Source organism: Rhinoraja longicauda, chromosome 4, assembly GCF_053455715.1.
Source record: "Rhinoraja longicauda isolate Sanriku21f chromosome 4, sRhiLon1.1, whole genome shotgun sequence".
Taxonomy (NCBI): domain Eukaryota; kingdom Metazoa; phylum Chordata; class Chondrichthyes; order Rajiformes; family Arhynchobatidae; genus Rhinoraja; species Rhinoraja longicauda.
In genome coordinates this window covers 28,955,764-28,974,797 of record NC_135956.1, presented here as the reverse complement: position 1 = coordinate 28,974,797, position 19,034 = coordinate 28,955,764, and the positions used below count along the sequence as shown (strand labels likewise).

Genomic DNA, 19,034 nt, shown 5'->3' with positions numbered 1-19,034 from the left:
ACTGGGTCGCCCACGCGGAGGGAAACAGGCTGCAAAGTGACGGAGTGCACCAAACGTTGCCGCTTGACGTCCACGAGCAGGGAATGTGCCCGTAGAAAGTCCGCACCCAGCAACGGCTGGGACACATCCGCAATTACGAATGGCCACAAGAAGCTGCCCGCTCCAAAGTTGAGGGAGAGCGTGCGCACCCCATACGAGCGGATTGGAGTCCCGTTTGCAGCGGAGGAGGGGGCCGCGTTTACCACAACGAGGTCAGCATGCGAAGGGGGAAGAACGCTCACCTCAGCCCCTGTGTCCACAAGCAAACGAGCCCCGGAGCGGCGGTCCCACGCAAACACACGATGAATCTGGCCGGCCGCCGAACCAATCACTGACAGCCGGCCCCTGCGTTTCCCGGGAACGAACAGGGCTGCTGACATTGACGGGCAGAAGGGCCCCAGCGCCGGTGAAAGTAGCACCAGCCCCCTCTGTTGGTGTCTGTGGAAACGGGCGGCTGTGCAGGCCGATCCGACCACCAGCGACCTCCGGTGGCGTGCGAAGGAACTGCTGGCAGGCTGCGCGGGAAAGACGTGCTGCCGGTAGGCTGTGCGGGAAAGACGTGCTGCCGGCTGTGTGTACTGTTGCTGCCGGGTCCCGTCGCGAAGGACGTCGAGGAGCGGTGGAGATGCGTGCGATCGAGGCCCCTACCTGTGGATCGTCGTCGGTCGTCGGAGGGACTTCCAGCGCGTCGAGGGCCAGCTGACGGGCCATCCAGAGTTCATCGGCGCGCTCGCCCACCGCCTGCATGTCAGTGAACGGGTCGTTGATGAGCTGCGGGCGGAGATCGGACGGCAGCTGCAGCAGGTAAGAATGTTTAAATAAAAAGCAGGGTTCGTGGTCGCCCATCAGGGCCAACATATCGCCCAGTAGTACCGACGGGCGGCGGTCACCCAGGCCCGGCATCCGCAGGATCTGGGTCGCCCACTCGGCCTCGCTGAGGCTGAACCTCCGTAGGAGAAAGGCCTTGAGGCCCTCATACTTATTACCCGCCAGGGGGGGGGGCGCGGAGGAAAGGTTGGACCCATCGTGCGGTGGCCTGGTCGAGGGCGACGATAACATAAAAGTACTTGGTGGCGTCGGCTGTCACGCCCCGCAGTGCAAACTGCGCCTCGGGTAGTGCGTGTTGCGGTCGGGTCCATCGAGACTTGCGAGGAAATGTCGAGGGTCACCAGTGTAGTGGGTCTGGACGCAGCAGGAATCAGGCAAGACGCCAGGTAAGGATTAACAGTCATTTTAACGTAGCATCAGAACATTCACTCTCTTCAGTTTCCCGCACGAGTTCACTCTAGCCCTTTCAGGCAAACCCCTTAGCTCCAGACCCCTCCCCAGCCCTGTCCACTCAGTGCCGAGGGGGATGACCCAGGGAGTGGCCTAATCCCCGGGCACCGCCACAATATGTACCAAAATGGAACAATGAAATTCTTGCAGCAGCACAGTTTGTACACACATTAATCTGGATATTTGCAGCTGCAACCGACAGCACCAAACAAGTAAGTAATTGACTTTACAAACAACAGAATCACAACTTCCACCTAAAGAATGATAGAGTAATACAATTCCTGGTTATGCTCTATATACTGCTGTTTAAATACAATAGTGCATTGCTTTTAGCTTATGCCCAGTGCTGTAAAACCTTAAACCATTGAACTAACTTTATCTTTAACTGATTAAACTAAAAGGCAAGTACATTTTGTTTTCAAAAAGACTACTAAATACTATGAGCTATTTCAAACATTCTTATAAATCGCTTTCAAGAGTTTTACAAATATATTAAAAAAGCCTTTTAAGTCTGTTGTTTAAAGATCTGTGTATCACAGTAACAAAAGCCATATTTACACAAATTAACAAGTTAGACATTTCTATAAACATTTGATTAATCGCATTTTCACATATCAATTACAACTGTTTTAACTATTATAACAGCACCGAATTTACTGCCAATTCCTTTTTAATGAATGTTGTACCACAGGTGAAATAGATAAAACAAAGAAAATGGTGATAGATTATTAATTTAACCCTGCATTACTTAAAAATTATTCATCAGAAAATATGTAAAACTCTTACCCTTTTTGAAATTGTTAACGCAATATTCTGAAAGTCAAGAAATTTTCCATGCCGAATTACAGAGCTGTATGAGAAGGGATCAGTGACGAAAGTAATGAAGTTTCCAGCTATCTTACATGTAAAAACATCTCCATATTTCTTCTGGTGAGTTTGCAGGAATTTCAGGGGATTTGCACCAAACTCAAATGCACAGCCAAAGTATGGAATCCAACCATTTTCAACTGGAGGCTCACCCTCTTTTCTGTGAAAAGTTAAACAGTAAAATAAACCAAATGAGTAATCTCTGCACATCCTCAAGCTGCAATACACAAGGCGAACCTCTGAGGAACTTACCCACATAATTATCAATTTGGGAAGGCTGCTAGATATAATTGCATCTGAAAAGATTACCAGTTTAATCTTATCATCAACTGAAATAAGGAAATATAACAAGATTAAAAGTGATGGTTGTATGGATTCAGAACTGGCTTACTGATAGAAGTCAGAGAGTTGTGGTGGAGGGACAATATTCTGGCTGGAGATCTGATGATGACGTAGAGTTCCACGGGGATCTGTGCAGGGAGATAGATAGATAGACAGACAGACAGACAGACAGACAGACAGACAGACAGACAGACAGACAAATAAATAAGCAAAATAAAAATAAATAAATAAAAGTGACTTGAACGTAAACATAGATGGGTTGGTTAGTATGTTTGGAGATGACATCAAGATTTCTGGGTCATAGACTGTGAGAAAGGCCGTCAAAATATACGCAAGATATAGTTCAATTACTGAAATGGGCGGAGAAATTGAGTTTATCCGTGCAAGAGTGAGATGTTGAACTTAGGGAAGTCAAATGTAAGAAGAAAATGTACAATTAATAGCAAGGCTCTAATGTACAAAGGGATCTTGGGGTCCAACACCATAACTCCCTGAAAGTGGCAACACAAGTAGACACAATGGTAAAGAAGGCATATGGCATGCTTGCCTTCATTGGCCAGGGCATTGAGTGTAAGAGTCAGAAAGTTATGATGCAGCTTTATAGGACTTCGATTAGGTTGAAATTGGAGTATTGCTTGCAGTTCTGGTCATCCCCATTTCATAAAGGAGGTAGAGGCTTTGGAAAGGGCGCAGAGGACATTTTTTACAAGAATTATGCCTAAACTCAGAAGGTGGTTAATTCCAATTGGGGCATAGCGTATTGTTGTTTGGGTCAATTTACTGTGCAGTGATTTTAATTAAAGATTAAAAAAATTGCACAAGCTCAATTTGTGTTGCATGTAATGTGTACTCAAAACTAATTAGCGATCAATGATCTTCCTTCCATCGTAATGTCAAAAGTAGGGGTCCTCGCAGATGGTGCAGATTCGGTCCACCAGGTGGCACCTTCAGCGATGGCAGCCTCGCCAACAGCCTGTCTGTTTTTTCGTCTTTTTTGGTATTTTTTTGTGTGCTTTAAAAGTTTGTGTTAATGTTCTCTGGTTTGTTTTATGTGGAGGATGGGGGAGGGGATCGGGGGAAACTGTTTTTCAATCTTTTACCTTGTTGGAGATGCGATGGTTTTCCGGATCGTATCTCCAGTCGCTCTGCGGCCTAACATCATGGAGCTGGCGGCCTCGCTCGGGACTGACTTTGAGCCCCACCCTGGGGCCGTGGACTTACCATCAGAGCGTGCAATTCGTTGCCTGGGATCGACGCTACAACTCCAGCCTGCGGACTTCAACATTGAGGAGCTCGCAGTCTCGGGTAGAGATCGATGTCGGGAGCTCCAAATCGCAGAATGTTTCGACCAGCCCCACCCGGGTCCGATTGCCCAGCGTTGGGTAGCTGAGATCCCCCCCCCCTCCCCCTGAAGCAGGAGTTTGGTCGCCCCGATGCGGAGGGCCCAAACGCCGCCGGCTAGGGGAGTCAAGATCGTCCCGTCAACGGAAGTCTCAAGGCCCCCGACCATGGTAGAACAAAGAAGGGAAGAGATTGGACTTATTTTTTGCCTTCCATCACAGTGAGGAATGTGGAGGAGTCACTGTGGTGGATGTTCATGTTAAAATGTATTTTGTGCGTTCTGTTGCTTATAATTGGTTCTGGACCAAGTGGACCCGTTGGGTCCAAACCTCTCCTGCATTGGTGCAGCACCCCCTCCTCCCCCCACCCCTCCTCCCCTCTCCCCTCCCTCCCTCCCCCCTTCCTCCCCCTCCCTCCCTCCCTCTCACCCCCTCCCTTTCAAAAAGTAACAAAAGTGAGTTTATTCAGACCAGGTGGGAATGGTGAGTAGGGTGGGTCGAAAATTGTACCATTTTGGCTGTGTAGAGGACATGGTACACACATTAACACATAAACATATAAACATGTACACACAAACAAACAGAGAGTTTTAGTAATATACTAGACCAAGTGGACCCGTTGGGCCCAAACCTCTCGTGCATTGGTGCAGCACCCTCTCCTCCCCCCCACCCACTCCCCTCTCACCTCTCCCCCCATCCCCTCCCTCCCCCTCCCTCCTTCCTCCATCTCCCCCCCTCACCCCCTCCCTCCACCCCCTCCCCTCCTCCTCCCTCCCTCCTCTCTCTCCCTCCTCCCCCCCTCCCCTCCCCCTCCCCTTCCCTTCCCCCACTCCACCCCCCTCAACCCCCCTTATCCTCCCTCCTCCCCCCTCGCTCCCCCCTCCCTCCACCCCTCCCTCCCTTCCGTGGAGACAGATTTAAATTTAAAATGTAAATAACTTTAATATTTGAATAAAATGTAAATGTAAAAATATAACACCGATTTCAATGAAACTTCTTCCATTAGCACCAAAGGGATGACGGTGAGAAAGGTGGGCCAAAAATTGTCGCACTATCATGTACCATTTTGGCTGTAGTTCAGGAACAAACAAACAAACAAATGGGAGTTTTAGTATATATATAGATAGGTGACTGTATGGCAAAACAAATTCCTCATTTGTTGCAAAACATACTTGGCTAATAAAGTATGATTACGATTATGATTATGATGATTGTGCAATGTTCAATTCTATTCACACCTACATTATCAAGCTACTGCAGTCCTGTCATATCTTGTTGAGAATGGCAGTGGAAGGTTAAACTGCAAATGGGAAGGACAGACTTCAAGAACAACTTCATTCACAATGACGGTGAGGCTGAACAAGAGTGTTCAGCTAGAAGCGGTTGTGGCTGACCCATCTAGACTCTCTCCTAAAATCCCCACCATCAAAGTGTCTCAAGTTAATTCAATTCACTCCAGTAGCATCTGAGATTGTAAAAGCCATGGCACCAAACATTTCAGTTGCAGTCCTGGAGACCTTTGCTCCAGAACTAGTTGTTCTTCAACCCAAGCAGATCCAGTCCAGTGCAATATTGGCATCTATCCAACTAGGTGCAACTTACCTAGGTATGTCACAAAATATCAAAATACTGGATAAATCAATTCCATCTACCACCCAGTCAGTTTATTTTCAATCATCAGCGAAATAAATGAAGCATACATTAACAGTGCTTTCAAATGGCACTGACTCACCAAGGCTCATTTTGATTTTCACAAGGACCACTTGGCTCCAACCTCATTACAACCTTGGTCTAAAGATCGACCAAGAAACTGAACTCCAGAGGTGAAGTTAGAGTGATAGTCAAGGCAGCATTGATTAAATATGGTAACTGGGGAAAACCAAATGGATATCATAGGTTATAAAGCTCCATTGATAGAAACTAAATCTCACGCAAAGTGGAACTGTTGAAGGTCAATCATCTCAGCTCAATCATCACTGCAGGAATTCCTCAGGGTCCATACTTCAGTTGTTATATCAATGACATCACTTCCATTATAAATAAGGTCAGAAATGGGCACGTTTCCTGTTGACTGGACAACATTCAATTCCATTCACAACTCTCAGCATTTGAAGTGGTCCATACTGACAGGCAGCAAATAGAAACATAGAAACATAGAAAATAGGTGCAGGAGTAGGCCATTCGGCCCTTCGAGCCTGCACCGCCATTCAATATGATCATGGCTGATCATCCAACTCAGTATCCCGTACCTGCCTTCTCTCCATACCCCCTGATCCCTTTAGCCACAAGGGCCACATCTAACTCCCTCTTAAGTATAGCCAATGAACTGGCCTCAACTACCTTCTGTGGCAGAGAATTCCACAGATTCACCACTCTCTGTGTGAAAAAAAACTTTCTCATCTCGGTCCTAAAAGACTTCCCCCTTATCCTTAAACTGTGATCCCTTGTTCTGGACTTCCCCAACATCGGGAACAATCTTCCTGCATCTAGCCTGTCCAACCCCTTATGAATTTTGTAAGTTTCTATAAGATCCCCCCTCAATCTTCTAAATTCCAGCGAGTACAAGCCGAGTCTATCCTGTCTTTCTTCATATGAAAGTCCTGCCATCCCAGGAATCAATCTGGTGAACCTTCTCTGTACTCCCTCTATGGCAAGAATGTATTTCCTCAGATTAGGAGAACAAAACTGTACGCAATACTCCAGGTGTGGTCTCGCCAATGCCCTGTACAACTGCAGCAGAACCTCCCTGCTCCTATACTCAAATCCCCTCGCTATGAATGCCAACATACCATTCGCTTTCTTCACTGCCTGCTGCACCTGCATGCCTACTTCTAATGACTGGTATACCACGACACCCAGGTCTCGTTGCATCTCCCCTTCTCCTAATCGGCCACCATTCAGGTAATAGTCTGCTTTCCTGTTCTTGCCACCAAAGTGGATAACCTCACATTTATCCACATTATACTGCATCTGCCATGCATTTGCCCACTCACCTAACCTATCCAAGTCACGTTGCAGCCTCCTAGCATCCTCCTCACAGCTAACACTGCCCCCCAGCTTCGTGTTATCCGCAAACTTGGAGATGTTGCATTCAATTTCCTCGTCCAAATCATTAATATATATTGTAAATAGCTGGGGTCCCAGCACTGAGCCTTGCGGTACCCCACTAGTCACTGCCTGCTATTCTGAAAAGGACCCGTTTATTCCTACTCTTTGCTTCCTGTCTGCCAGCCAGTTCTCTATCCACATCAATACTGAACCCACAATACCGTGTGCTTTAAGTTTGCATACTAATCTCTTATGTGGGACCTTGTCGAAAGCCTTCTGGAAGTCCAGATATAACTCATCCACTCTACTAGTTACATCCTCGAAAAATTCTATAAGATTCGTCAGACATGATTTACATTTCATAAATCCATGTTGACTTTGTCCAATGATTTCACCACTTTCCAAACGTGCTGCTATCCCATCTTTAATAACTGACTCTTGCATTTTCCCCACAACCGATGTTAGACTAACTGGTCTGTAATTCCCCGTTTTCTCCCTCCCTCTCTTTTTGAAAAGTGGGGTTACATTAGCTACCCTCCAATCCTCAGGAACTACTCCAGAATCTAAAGAGTTTTGAAAAATTATCACTAATGCATCCACTATTCCTGGGGCTACCTCCTTAAGCACTCTGGGATGCAGCCTATCTGGCCCTGGGGATTTATCGGCCTTTGATCCATTCAATTTACCGAACACCACTTCCCGACTAACCTGGATTTCACTCAGTTCCTCCATCTCATTTGACCCCCGGTCCCCTGCTATTTCCAGGCAGATTATTTATGTCTTCCTTAGTGAAGACAGAACCAAAGAAGTTATTCAATTGGTCTGCCATGTCCTTGTTCCCCATGATCAATTCACCTGTTTCTGACTGCAAGGGACCTACATTTGTTTTAACTAATCTTTTTCTCTTCACATATCTGTAAAAGCTTTTGCAGTCAGTTTTTATGTTCCCTGCCAGTTTTCTTTCATAATCTATTTTCCCTTTCCTAATTAAGCCCTTTGTCCTCCTCTGCTGGACTCTGAATTTCTCCCAGTCCTCTGGTAGGCTGCTTTTTCTTGCTAATTTGTACGCTTCATCTTTTGTTTTGATACTATCCCTAATCTCCCTTGTTAGCCACGGATGCACTACCTTCCCTGATTTATTCTTTTGCCAAACTGGGATGAACAATTGTTGTAGTTCATCCATGCGGTCTTTAAATGCCTTCCATTGCATATCCACCGTCAACCCTTTAAGAATCAATTGCCAGTCTATCTTGGCCAATTCACGTCTCATGCCCTCAAAGTTACCTTTCTTTAAGTTCAGAACCGTTGTTTCTGAATTAACTAAGTCACTCTCCATCCTAATGAAGAACTCAACCATATTATGGTCACTCTTGCCCAAGGGGCCACGCACATCAAGACTGCTAACTAACCCTTCCTCATTACTCAATACTCAGTCTAGAATAGCCTGCTCTCTCGTTGGTTCCTCCACATGTTGGTTTAGAAAACTATCCCGTATACATTCCAAGAAATCCTCTTCCTCAGCACCTCTGCCAATTTGATTCACCCAATCTATATGTAGATTGAAGTCACCCATTATAACTGTTTTACCTTTGTTGCATGCATTTCTAATTTCCTGTTTGATGCCATCCCCAACTCTACTACTACTGTTAGATGGCCTGTACACAACTCCCACTAGCGTTTTCTGCCCCTTAGTGTTTCGCAGCTCTACCCATATCGATTCCACATCCTCCAAGCTAATGTCCTTCCTTTCTATTGCGTTAATCTCCTCTCTAACCAACAACGCTACCCCACCTCCTTTTCCTTTCTGTCTATCCCTCCTGAATATTGAATATCCCTGGATGTTCAGCTCCCAGCCTTGGTCACCCTGGAGCCATGTCTCCGTAATCCCAACTATATCATATTCATTAATAATTATCTGCACATTCAACTCATCCACCTTATTACAAATGCTCCTTGCATTGAGACACAAAGCCTTCAGGCTTATTTTTACAGCACTCTTACCCCTTATACAATTATGTTGAAAAGTGGCCCTTTTTGATTTTTGCCCTGGATTTGTCTGCCTGCCACTTTTACTTTTCACCTTGCTACCTATTGCTTCTACCCTCATTTTACACCCCTCTGTCTCTCTGCTCATGCTCCCATCCCCCTGCCACATTAGTTTAAATCCTCCCCGACAGCACTAGCAAACACTCCCCCAAGGACATTGGTTCCATTCCAGCCCAGGTGCAGACCGTCCTGTTTGTACTGGTCCCACCTCCCCCAGAACTGGTTCCAATGTGCTAGAAATTTGAATCCCTCCCCCTTACACCATTTTTCAAGCCACGTATTCATCTGAAATATCCTCCTATTTCTACTCTGACTAGCAAGTGGCACTGGTAGTAATCCAGAGATTATTACCTTTGAGGTCCTACTTTTAAGTCTATCTCCTAGCTCCCTAAATTCACCTTGTAGGACCTCATCCCGTTTTTTACCTATATCGTTGGTGCCAATGTGCACCACGACAACTGGCTGTTCACCCTCCCCCTCCAGAATGTTCTGCAGACGCTCAGAGACATCCCTGACCCTTGCACCAGGGAGGCAACATACCATCCTGGAGTCTCGTTTGCGGCCGCAGAAACGCCTATCTATTCCCCTTACAATTGAATTCCCTATTACTATAGCCCTTCCACTCTTTTTCCTCCCCTCTTTTGCCGCAGAGCCACCCACAGTGCCATGAACTTGGCTGCTGCTGCCTTCCCCTGATGAGCCATCTCCCCCAACAGTATCCAAAATGGCATATCTGTTTAGGAGGGAGATGACCGCAGGGGACTCCTGCACTACCTGCCTACTGTTACGCTGGCTAGTGGCCACCCGTTTCCTTTCTGTCCGCTTATCTTTTACTTGCGGTGTGGCCAACTCACTGTACGTGCTATTCACGACCTTCTCAGCATCGTGGATGCTCCAGTATGAATCCAACCGCAGCTCCAACCGTTCAATGCAGTCTGCCAGGAGCTGCAGCTGGACACACTTCCTGCACACGTAGTCATCAGGGACACCGACAATATCTCTGATCTCCCACATGTTGCAGGATGAGCAATCCACGGAGCCGATCTCAACTGACATGTCTTACCCCCAAATTAAATCAACTCACTCTCACTTTAAAAATCTTAATCCTTTAAACTGTACCTTTACTAAAAAGCACTGTACCCTTAACTCACTGAACGCTTAACTCACTGAACCCTTAACTCACTGAACCCTTACCTCACTGATCTTAGATAACATTTAGGCTTTGGCTACTAAGCCACGTACGTGCAAGGAAATGATCATCTCCAATATAGAGAACCCAGCCACTTACTCAAGACATTCAATGGCACTATCCTCACCAACTGCCCTTCAAGAACTCTGCATCTGGTTGGTTGCAGTACAGACAATAGACAATAGGTGCAGGAGGAGGCCATTCGGCCCTTCGTGCCAGCACCGCCATTCAATGTGATCCTGGCTGATCATTCTCAATCAGTACCCCGTTCCTGCCTTCTCCCCATACCCCCTGACTCCGCTATCCTTAAGAGCTCCATCAAGCTCTCTCTTGAATGCATTCAGAGAATTGGCCTCCACTGCCTTCTGAGGCAGAGAATTCCACAGATTTACAACTCTCTGAATGAAAACAAGTTGCATGAAACAGGACACAAAAACACAGGGTACTCGACTGGCACCCTACCAACCACTCCACACATTCATTCCCTCCACAGTAGCTGCAGTGGGTGTCATCTTCAAAATGCACTGGAGGCACTCATCCAACTTATTCCAGCTGTACCTTTCAATTTACAACCTAAAACACTAAGAAGGACAAGGATAGCAACCACATGTGATCTCCATGCCTGAAAGTTCCCCTCCAAGTCACACACCCTCAAAATATATATAATGTCTTGTGTTCTTTTTTTTTCTATGACTGCTATGTAGTTTCGTTCGGTACTTCGGTGCCGAACGACAAATAAAGCTCTGTTATACCTGTTATAATCTCCTCTGGGCTTAACTCCTGCAATTCCCCGTCAGTAATACTGTATAAGCAACTTCACTAGAAGGACTGTAGTAGTTCAAGAATGTCGTCATTACAATCTTCTCAAGCACGGTTTGCCAGCAATGCCCAAATCCTGAAAATGATTTTTTATAAAATGTATATTTTTCTTACATTAGGCGAATTGCCCCCAAAAAACGAACCCACTCTCAAGTTGCTAACTTCCCCTTTAATCATAAATTTGAAGCTAAAATTTGAAGATGCCCAAAGCTAATTAAAACCTTTCCCGTGCATGTGCTCCACCATCAGACTGGAGGGATCGTGATTTTTGCCAATTAATTTCCTCCAAATGTTTGTTTGTCCTTCCCATTTGCCCTCCCGCGCTGCTCACCACAGCTACTACCTTTTTTTCCAAAATCTCGGATGTCAAGTTTTCCTCCCCATTTCCTTCCCCACAAATTCTGCAAACGGGCACAAACAAACCTGGGATTCGGCCAAGGAAAGCTCTATCAGGAACACAGATGGGGTGGAATCTATAATGCCTTTCAAAGGGAAAGTGTGCAAAGACTTTATAAAAAGAAAGAAAAAAACAGTGAAGGTCATGGGAATCAGGCAATGTGAGCAGGTCGATCAGAATGCACGGTTGTTGAATCTGTGAATAAAAATTCTGTGATTCACAAATCCATTTCATTTTAATGCAACCTAAGCAGTTTGTTTGACTGGTGTAAAGAGCTCTTTAAGGCTTCAGTAACAAACATTTCCACTTGCCTTCTTCTCCTTAGCAGCAGGACCCATGCGAGTGACAGCACGGCCAAGACGCTGGCAACCAGGACACTGAGATCTGCCATTGTCGAATAATTTGTCAGGGACGGCGGGTGGCGACAGCTGTGGAGATTGTTGCTCTTCTCTCTGGGTTTTTCTGGTTTTTGGACTACGTTACCTCGCTGCATTCAATTTGCAAATCAAATAAAGTGCCTCTGGCGATCGAACAGGGGTAAAGTCCTCAGGGGTAGAAAACAAATTACAAGCCCACGCCGAAGCTCAAACTTTGCACGGTAAGATTGGAAGAAAGACAACCTTTCACCTCCGCAGCGTTTTTGCAACTGAATAATGAAAAAAGGAATTGGGCGGGGAAAGGAGGAGGGAGCAGATTCACTAAGGTTTCTGTCACTCTGTAATCACCTTTTGGGCGAATTTCCCATCATTCAGACTTTAAATAAAAGTAAATTCTGCACTGATCTGAAACCTTAAATGGATTTTATATTAAAATAGTCCTCGATATTCACTACTTCATGAAGATAGATACTCTATTTCAACATGAAATTAAAATATGTTTTTATGAAGCTCAATTATATATTGAATCACATAATTTAGGCAATACATGATTCTAATTCTATTATTTTCGGAGTAATTTCAAAGTTCTGTCTCCACTCCTCTACCTAGAGGTGTTATTGCAAGCTTTAGCTTAGACAACAAAGAACCTCCTCAAATTAAGTCCACTAGCGTGAACAGTTTGTTCCCTTGTCGCACTTTTGCAATTCAACGTAAAAGTAATTAAAGTCCATACTTTGACAGCCTTTCCTCACAGTCACGCTTACCGAGTGTTCTTTTTTAAAATGGGCATCCTGTTGCAGTCAAGGTTATGTGGACATAAGGTAGTTTAACGATGACAGCTCATCGTGTTTTTGCTGTTTGGGTTTACAATTTCTGCAGTGCGAGCATTATAGGATCTATGTTCCACATTCTGGTAAGCACAGTTTCACCAATTGATCTTGTGATCACCCACTGGAATTACAGCAATAGAAAATTTAACTCGTCATTATTTGAATAATTTTTGAATTCAATTGGATTTTAATTAAATCCCCATCCCTTCCAGAACTGCTGCCAATTCAATTAAAATGCAGCACCATTTCCTTCATTGTGACAAATTCCATGCCCTGACCTCCGTGTCTATCAGAGATTGATGTTACCCTATAAACCTCCTCTTATTGAGTTCATTGCGATGCAGTTTTTCTCCTCAAAAATCTCCAATTAAAGATTTACACGTGGCTTCAGTGGAACAGCACTACATTAACACTATTTACACAATTCTACCAGAGTTCATGTGAATGAACTGTCAGGTCAGGGGTCTAAACAGAGGTTGCACAAACAATTCTTGTGCAAAGAATCGTTTTTAGTGAACAATGATGGATATATGTGGGGAGGTTTCTTTAAAGTCTAGGGGAATACCAATGTTCATGCAAATAATTCGGCTTGCCTGTTGCTGTTAGGTATCGGTCAAAGGGGTCCCTTGGAGTGTCCGAAGGATGTTGTCAGTTCTAAAGGACATCACTACCATACAGTAATTAGAGCAATTTGAAAAACATCGTGCCCAGAGTAAAGATTTGAATAACACACAACTAAAATGTAAAATGCTTTCACATAATTAATAACCATTAATATATTAAAAAAATATATAAAAGGAGAAACAGTGGACTTTCATAAAATCAGTTCTTTTTAGATAACGAGTTTAGTAACTTGCAATTATGGGTGAGAACATTGTGAGAAACAGGATGATTAAACCACCAGAGACAGGATACTGGAACAACCACTCTACCAAGGACAGGGCTATTAAACTGTCCGGGGGTAGAGATAGGCTGGATGATTGAACTACCACTATGCCAGGGAAGACTCGTGAATAAATTTCTTGTTTCCACGACTTTGTCTCTGGCATCATGATTGTGAGCACTCACATTTTACATCTCACAAGCTTGGGGGCTCGTCCGGGATCGCCACTTCGGCCGCTTGGCGGAGGCACGAAAGGAAGGGAAGGTGCACCCTGCTGATTTCAGCAGTCCCTGATCTCCTTGCTTGCCATCAGCGGTTTGAGCGAGTGATATCCGGACAGGAAAAGGAGAGCCCTGTAGAGCCGCCCGTTTTGCCATTTCGTCCCTCGGTCGAAATGGAGTACTGTCTTACTCGTACTATGTCTGCACCGTCCTTTAATGCTATCTGTAGAGGGGGTATTTGCAACCCTCCTCGGTTTCCTTCCTTGGCCCATACTTGGTCATTAATTCTTTGCTCGTCCTCCTTTCTTAAAGTATACAAATGGACCACTACCCTTCCCTCTACCGGTGCTGTGCCTATTCCCAATTGTATTTGTAAATCTCTGCCCATTAAATTTACGCCAGCCTGGGGTACTAAGATCAGGTCCTCTACTGCCTCCCGGTTTCCATACCTTACATTCACTCCTCCTATCTCGGGAGCTACCATCACAGTTCCCCCTACCCCGGTTATTTTTACTCTCCCTTGTCCTGCCTCCGTACCTGTTGGTACTTTGGTCACACTTGATCGCTCCGCTCCTGAATCTACCATGAACACCGTATCTTCTCCTTGGGGTCCTATTTTTAAATTTACCAGGGGCTCCCTTCTATAGTCTATCGACCCCAAGGACGAGAACCCCTGACCCCCCTATTCATTTTCCATCATACTGTACGTGCGGGACTCCGCTACAAGCTCAGGGCACTCCCTTTTGAAGTGTCCTTCCTTATTACAAAAATAACATTTTGAAGGCCCTGTCCTCCAACCTTGTCCCGTACCCGTATTTCCCCGGCCCCTGCCGTAACCTTCTCCATATCCCCCTCTTCCACGGCCTCTGCCGCCTCCTCTTCCTCTGCCTTGGGCATAACTCCCCCGCCGTCCTGTACCTCCCTGTTCCTTGTCTACTACTTGCTTTACTGCCTGTAACATAATCTTTGCCTTTCCCTTCTGTTTCTCCTCATCCCTCCGCACGTACACTTTCTGGGCCTCCGTAAGCAACTGAGGTAGTGATCTCTCATTCCAATCATCCATCTTTTCTAACTTTTTCCTCACATCAGGCCAGGATTTAGTCACGAAATTGGCCCTGAGCAGTTGTTGCTGAGCAGTTGGAGGACAGTCTGATGCCTGCTGATTACATGCCTGTGTTTCTGCGTTGCTGTCTCCCTCATACTCCTCATTTGCTGCCTGACGGGTCCCATAAATCTTTCTGTCCCTGAGGTCCCTGAGGTCCTGCAGCCTTTTGATGTCTGCTTCTAGTTCCCGTGCTTCTTGCTTCATCCTTTCCTTTCCCCGCTGCCCCCTTCTCTGTCTATATTCCTTTATGTCTTGCTCATCGTTCCAAGTTGTGACTTCTCCCTCTATCTCCACTATTCCCTTTTACCAAAGGGCACTGCTTTGTTCCGTCCTGGCCGGAATAGGGAGGGGGATACCCAGGGTCCCATAGGCTGGGGTACAGAGTTGATTTTTTTCTCCTGAAGCTCCTGACTTTCATGCTGTTTTGGGGGTCTTTCACCCTTGTTTGGGGTGGTATTCTTTACCTCCTCCCGGTGTTGCCCTCATCACTTTCTTATTTATCTTGACAGATGACACAGCTTGAGACTGCTTGTTTAGCCAGAGTATATATTCCCCTACAAGCATACGTACATAAAAGAGTATCACATAATGCCTGAGCCCCCCAGTGTGACTGGGAATGTAATCTTCCCAATAATTAGAAACAAAAAAGAAACAAGTGGGAGGGCTTGCTCAACTAGGTAAATGAATATTGCAAATACGCCCCTGAGTGGGGAACTGCCAATTGCCATGCACATACAATGTATGATCTGGGGGGGGGGGGGGTACCTGGGGGCGGTACAGAAGATTGTGCACCTCAACGCTCTGATTGGAAGGAGCCCGAAGGGGAGGAGGATTCAGCAGAAGGGAGGGAGATTCAACGAAGTTGTACTGTATAAAGAGAAGGCACTGTCTTTGTCTCGGGGTGTCTTGAGAGGGAAGGCACCCAACTCTGCAGACTTGCAAATAAAATACTTGTTTCTCTAGATTGTCTCGAGCATCGTAATTGTGAGCACTCACATTTGCATCTCACAACATCATTAAAAAATTGATTCGACCCCATCTTACATTTTCGGGATAATTTACAACATAGCTTGTGAAAAGCAAATTCTTCTTGCGCTTGAGGCAGCAGAAATTATGTAACGCCCTCCAGGCGCTATAGGCAGTGCAATGTGCTGTTGTCGAGGGCCGTGAGGTCTACCCCTCCACCAGGGGGACGGAGGACAGTGCAGTCGAAAATGATCTGCTGCGCTGTTTGCTGGTCTGCTCCACACACACAGGCTGCTGATGAACACAACCCCCAACGATGCATGTTGGCGTTGAACCGGCCGACCCCTGTACGGAGCCGGTTCAGGGCGACCCACTCTTTGCGGGGCATGTCCGAGCCGGGTGGGGCTGTGGTGTTCGGTGCGACAGTGAATTGAGGAGGTTGCGATGTCTGTTCCCAGCTGGTTCTCCACGCTCCTAGTATGTTGAAACCGGAGCCACAGAGGGTCGCTGCATGACGGGAGAAAGGGTGACGAGATGACGGGCGTTGAGGTCCCAGTTGCTGTGAATCCTTAGCGAGGTGGTGCAAAGGATGTTTGGCGTCCCATGGGGCCTTGCACACCAGCCTATGAGTGAAGAACTCTCTGCGAAGCTTGGCGGGTGCGATACCTGCGAGCACCGGCAGGAGATCTGTCAGAGTAGGGCATAGACAGCCAGTGATGATCCGCATGGTGTCGTTGAGGGTGGCGTCCAGCTTGCTAGTATGAGCGCTGCGGCACCATGCTGGGGCGGCGTACTCAGCGGCACTGTACACGAGTGCAAGAGCACTGGTTCGAAGAGTAGATGCCCTGGCGCCCCATGACGATCCGGCCAAGCAACGCAGGAGGTTGTTCCGTTGCAAAAAGCAAATAACTCAACCACGATTGAAACAGTAGGGTTACATTAACTGGTAGAAACTTTGAAAAACCTGCATTAAAAATAATTTTGTGAAAAAGCTAAATTTACTGGCCATTTTATGTGGAGCAACTGAGAATGTTAATATTTTTATTATCGTTGTTTTCACAAAATCCAGCTCCATGTCCTTCAGAATTTCAGATACAGGACTTAAATTTGCAAATTAGAATTTAAAACCTGGAATCATTTTTGAATACACTGGTGTCAAACAGAAGTTATGATATAAGTTCTCTTGCATGTTACATTAAGCAGGGGCATTTTATAGATAGAACTAAATCATCCCACAACAAATAGATTTGATGAAAACTCTTATTATCCTGCTACACTGGGTCATGAATGTTGGTGTGTGGTGAAAGAACTGATAGAAGAGGCTTCTTAAACATTCCCAATCTTCATGTCATAAGGAACAGTAGAATGAGGCCATTCGGCCCATCAAGTCTACTCCGCCATTCAATCATGGCTGATCTATCTCTCCCTCCTAACCCCATTCTCCTACCGTCTCCCCATAACCTCTGACACATGTATTAATCAAGAATCTATCTATCTATGCCTTAAAAATATCCACTGACTTGGCCTCCACAGCCTTCTGTGGCAAAGAATTCCGCAGATTCACTACCCTCTGACATTGACATCTTGTCAATGTAGTGTTCCAGAATTGGCTGTGTTAAGAACCTATTGTCATTTTTTCACTAGGTTCAGCTTGAATGAAAAGTATCAAACTGTATTATCCAAGCACAGATGGAGTTAAAAAAGAACCAATATGACTACTATCAAACCAAGAAAGTATTGCATCCTTTTCTACTGTAAATATTAGTCATGGCAAGTTTAAGTGATCATGGCCAACAATCAACATTTGATCTTAGATGAATGGTGATGTCTAAACTTGTGGGTAAGATGGCGATGTTGGTAAAAACACCCCAAAGTGTTGAACATACAGGCCGATGTAGCACAAGGATATATTGATAGCTGAAACCCTATTCCACTTTTATCTTTGAGTTTGAAGGCAACAATTTCCAAATATTTTTTATATTCAGGTCAACCCTAGATTACAGCAGGGTTTCGTTCCTGTGAACTGCTCAAGAGAGAAAGAGAGAGAGGGAGAGGGAGAGGGTATATAAAAAAATATATAAAAGGAGAAACAGTGGACTTTCATAAAATCAGTTCTTTTTAGATAACGAGTTTAGTAACTTGCAATTATGGGTGAGGCCGTGAGGTCTACCCCTCCACCAGGGGGACGGAGGACAGTGCAGTCGAAAATGATCTGCTGCGCTGTTTGCTGGTCCCTAAAAACTGTGTTAAAGGAGCTGCATTCTGGCCATCCAGGAATTGTGAAAATGAAAGCACTAACACGCAAGTACGTATGGTGGCCTAAAGTTGATGCAGAGGTGGAGCAAGTTTGCAGAGCATGTGAGTCATGTCAATTGGAGCAAAGGATGCCTCGTCAGGTGCCTTTGCATCCATGGGAATTTCCTGGCCAGAGCTGGAAAAGACTACACATAGACCTTGCTGGTCCATTTTTGGGACACACTTTCATGTTGGTGGTGGATGTTTACTCCAAGTGGTTGGAGGTGTTTAAAATGTCTAGCATCACATCACAAGCCACTATCACACGACTGAGAAGACTGTTCGCAGCTTATGGATTGCCGGAGCACATTGTCACGGATAATGGAACGCAGTTCACGTCAGAGGAGTTTAAAAACTTCATGCAGCAGAATGGAATCCTTCATTCTACAAGTGCTCCTGGTCACCCTGCCTCGAATGGCCTGGCAGAACGGTACGTTCAGTCATTCAAGGGTGGAATGAAAAAGCTGACACACACCGCAATGGATGTGGAGGACAGGGTCTCCCTCTTTTTGATGCAGTATCGCACCACACCAAACTGCACTACTGGTCAGTCACCCGCTGACCTGTTTCTGAACAGACACGTGCGCACCCGTCTGGATTTCATCCGTCCGGACACAGTAGCCGCTGTTCGTAAAAAACAGTACAAGCAGAAGTTTCACCATGACCTCCGTGCAGCAGACAGGTGTTTCTCAGTGGCTGACCCAGTGTATTTATACAATACGGCTGGGGGAGGACGCAAATGGATTCCTGGAGTCATAGTGGATCAAACAGGACCGGTGTCTTACAAAGTACAAGGAGGAGACACCGACATCACCTACAGGAGACATGGAGATCAGCTGAGATTCAGAGTCATGGGAGATGGACTGGATCAGGACACTGAAAACTCAACCACTGACACTTCTGCACCGAGCCAACCCGCACAGCCGGAGGACATGTCATCATGCAGCGAGCCAGGGACTGTGGACCGTACAGCTGCAGCTGCTGCGCCGCTG

At 45.9% G+C, this 19,034-nt stretch overlaps 1 protein-coding gene across 1 annotated transcript in view; it reads right to left on the bottom strand.

The window, feature by feature from the left end:
- LOC144592660 (cytochrome P450 7A1-like) overlaps positions 1 to 12,030 on the bottom strand; it is a 31,751-nt gene extending 19,721 nt beyond the window's left edge. The window contains exons 1-2 of the mRNA XM_078397415.1: positions 11,677 to 12,030; positions 2,104 to 2,344 (exon numbers count right to left, since the gene is read on the bottom strand). Of these exons, the coding sequence (XP_078253541.1) occupies positions 2,104 to 2,344; positions 11,677 to 11,858 (423 nt within the window). The 5' untranslated portion in view covers positions 11,859 to 12,030. The remainder of the gene's footprint in view (positions 1 to 2,103; positions 2,345 to 11,676) is intronic.
- Between the last annotated feature and the right edge of the window lie 7,004 nt (positions 12,031 to 19,034).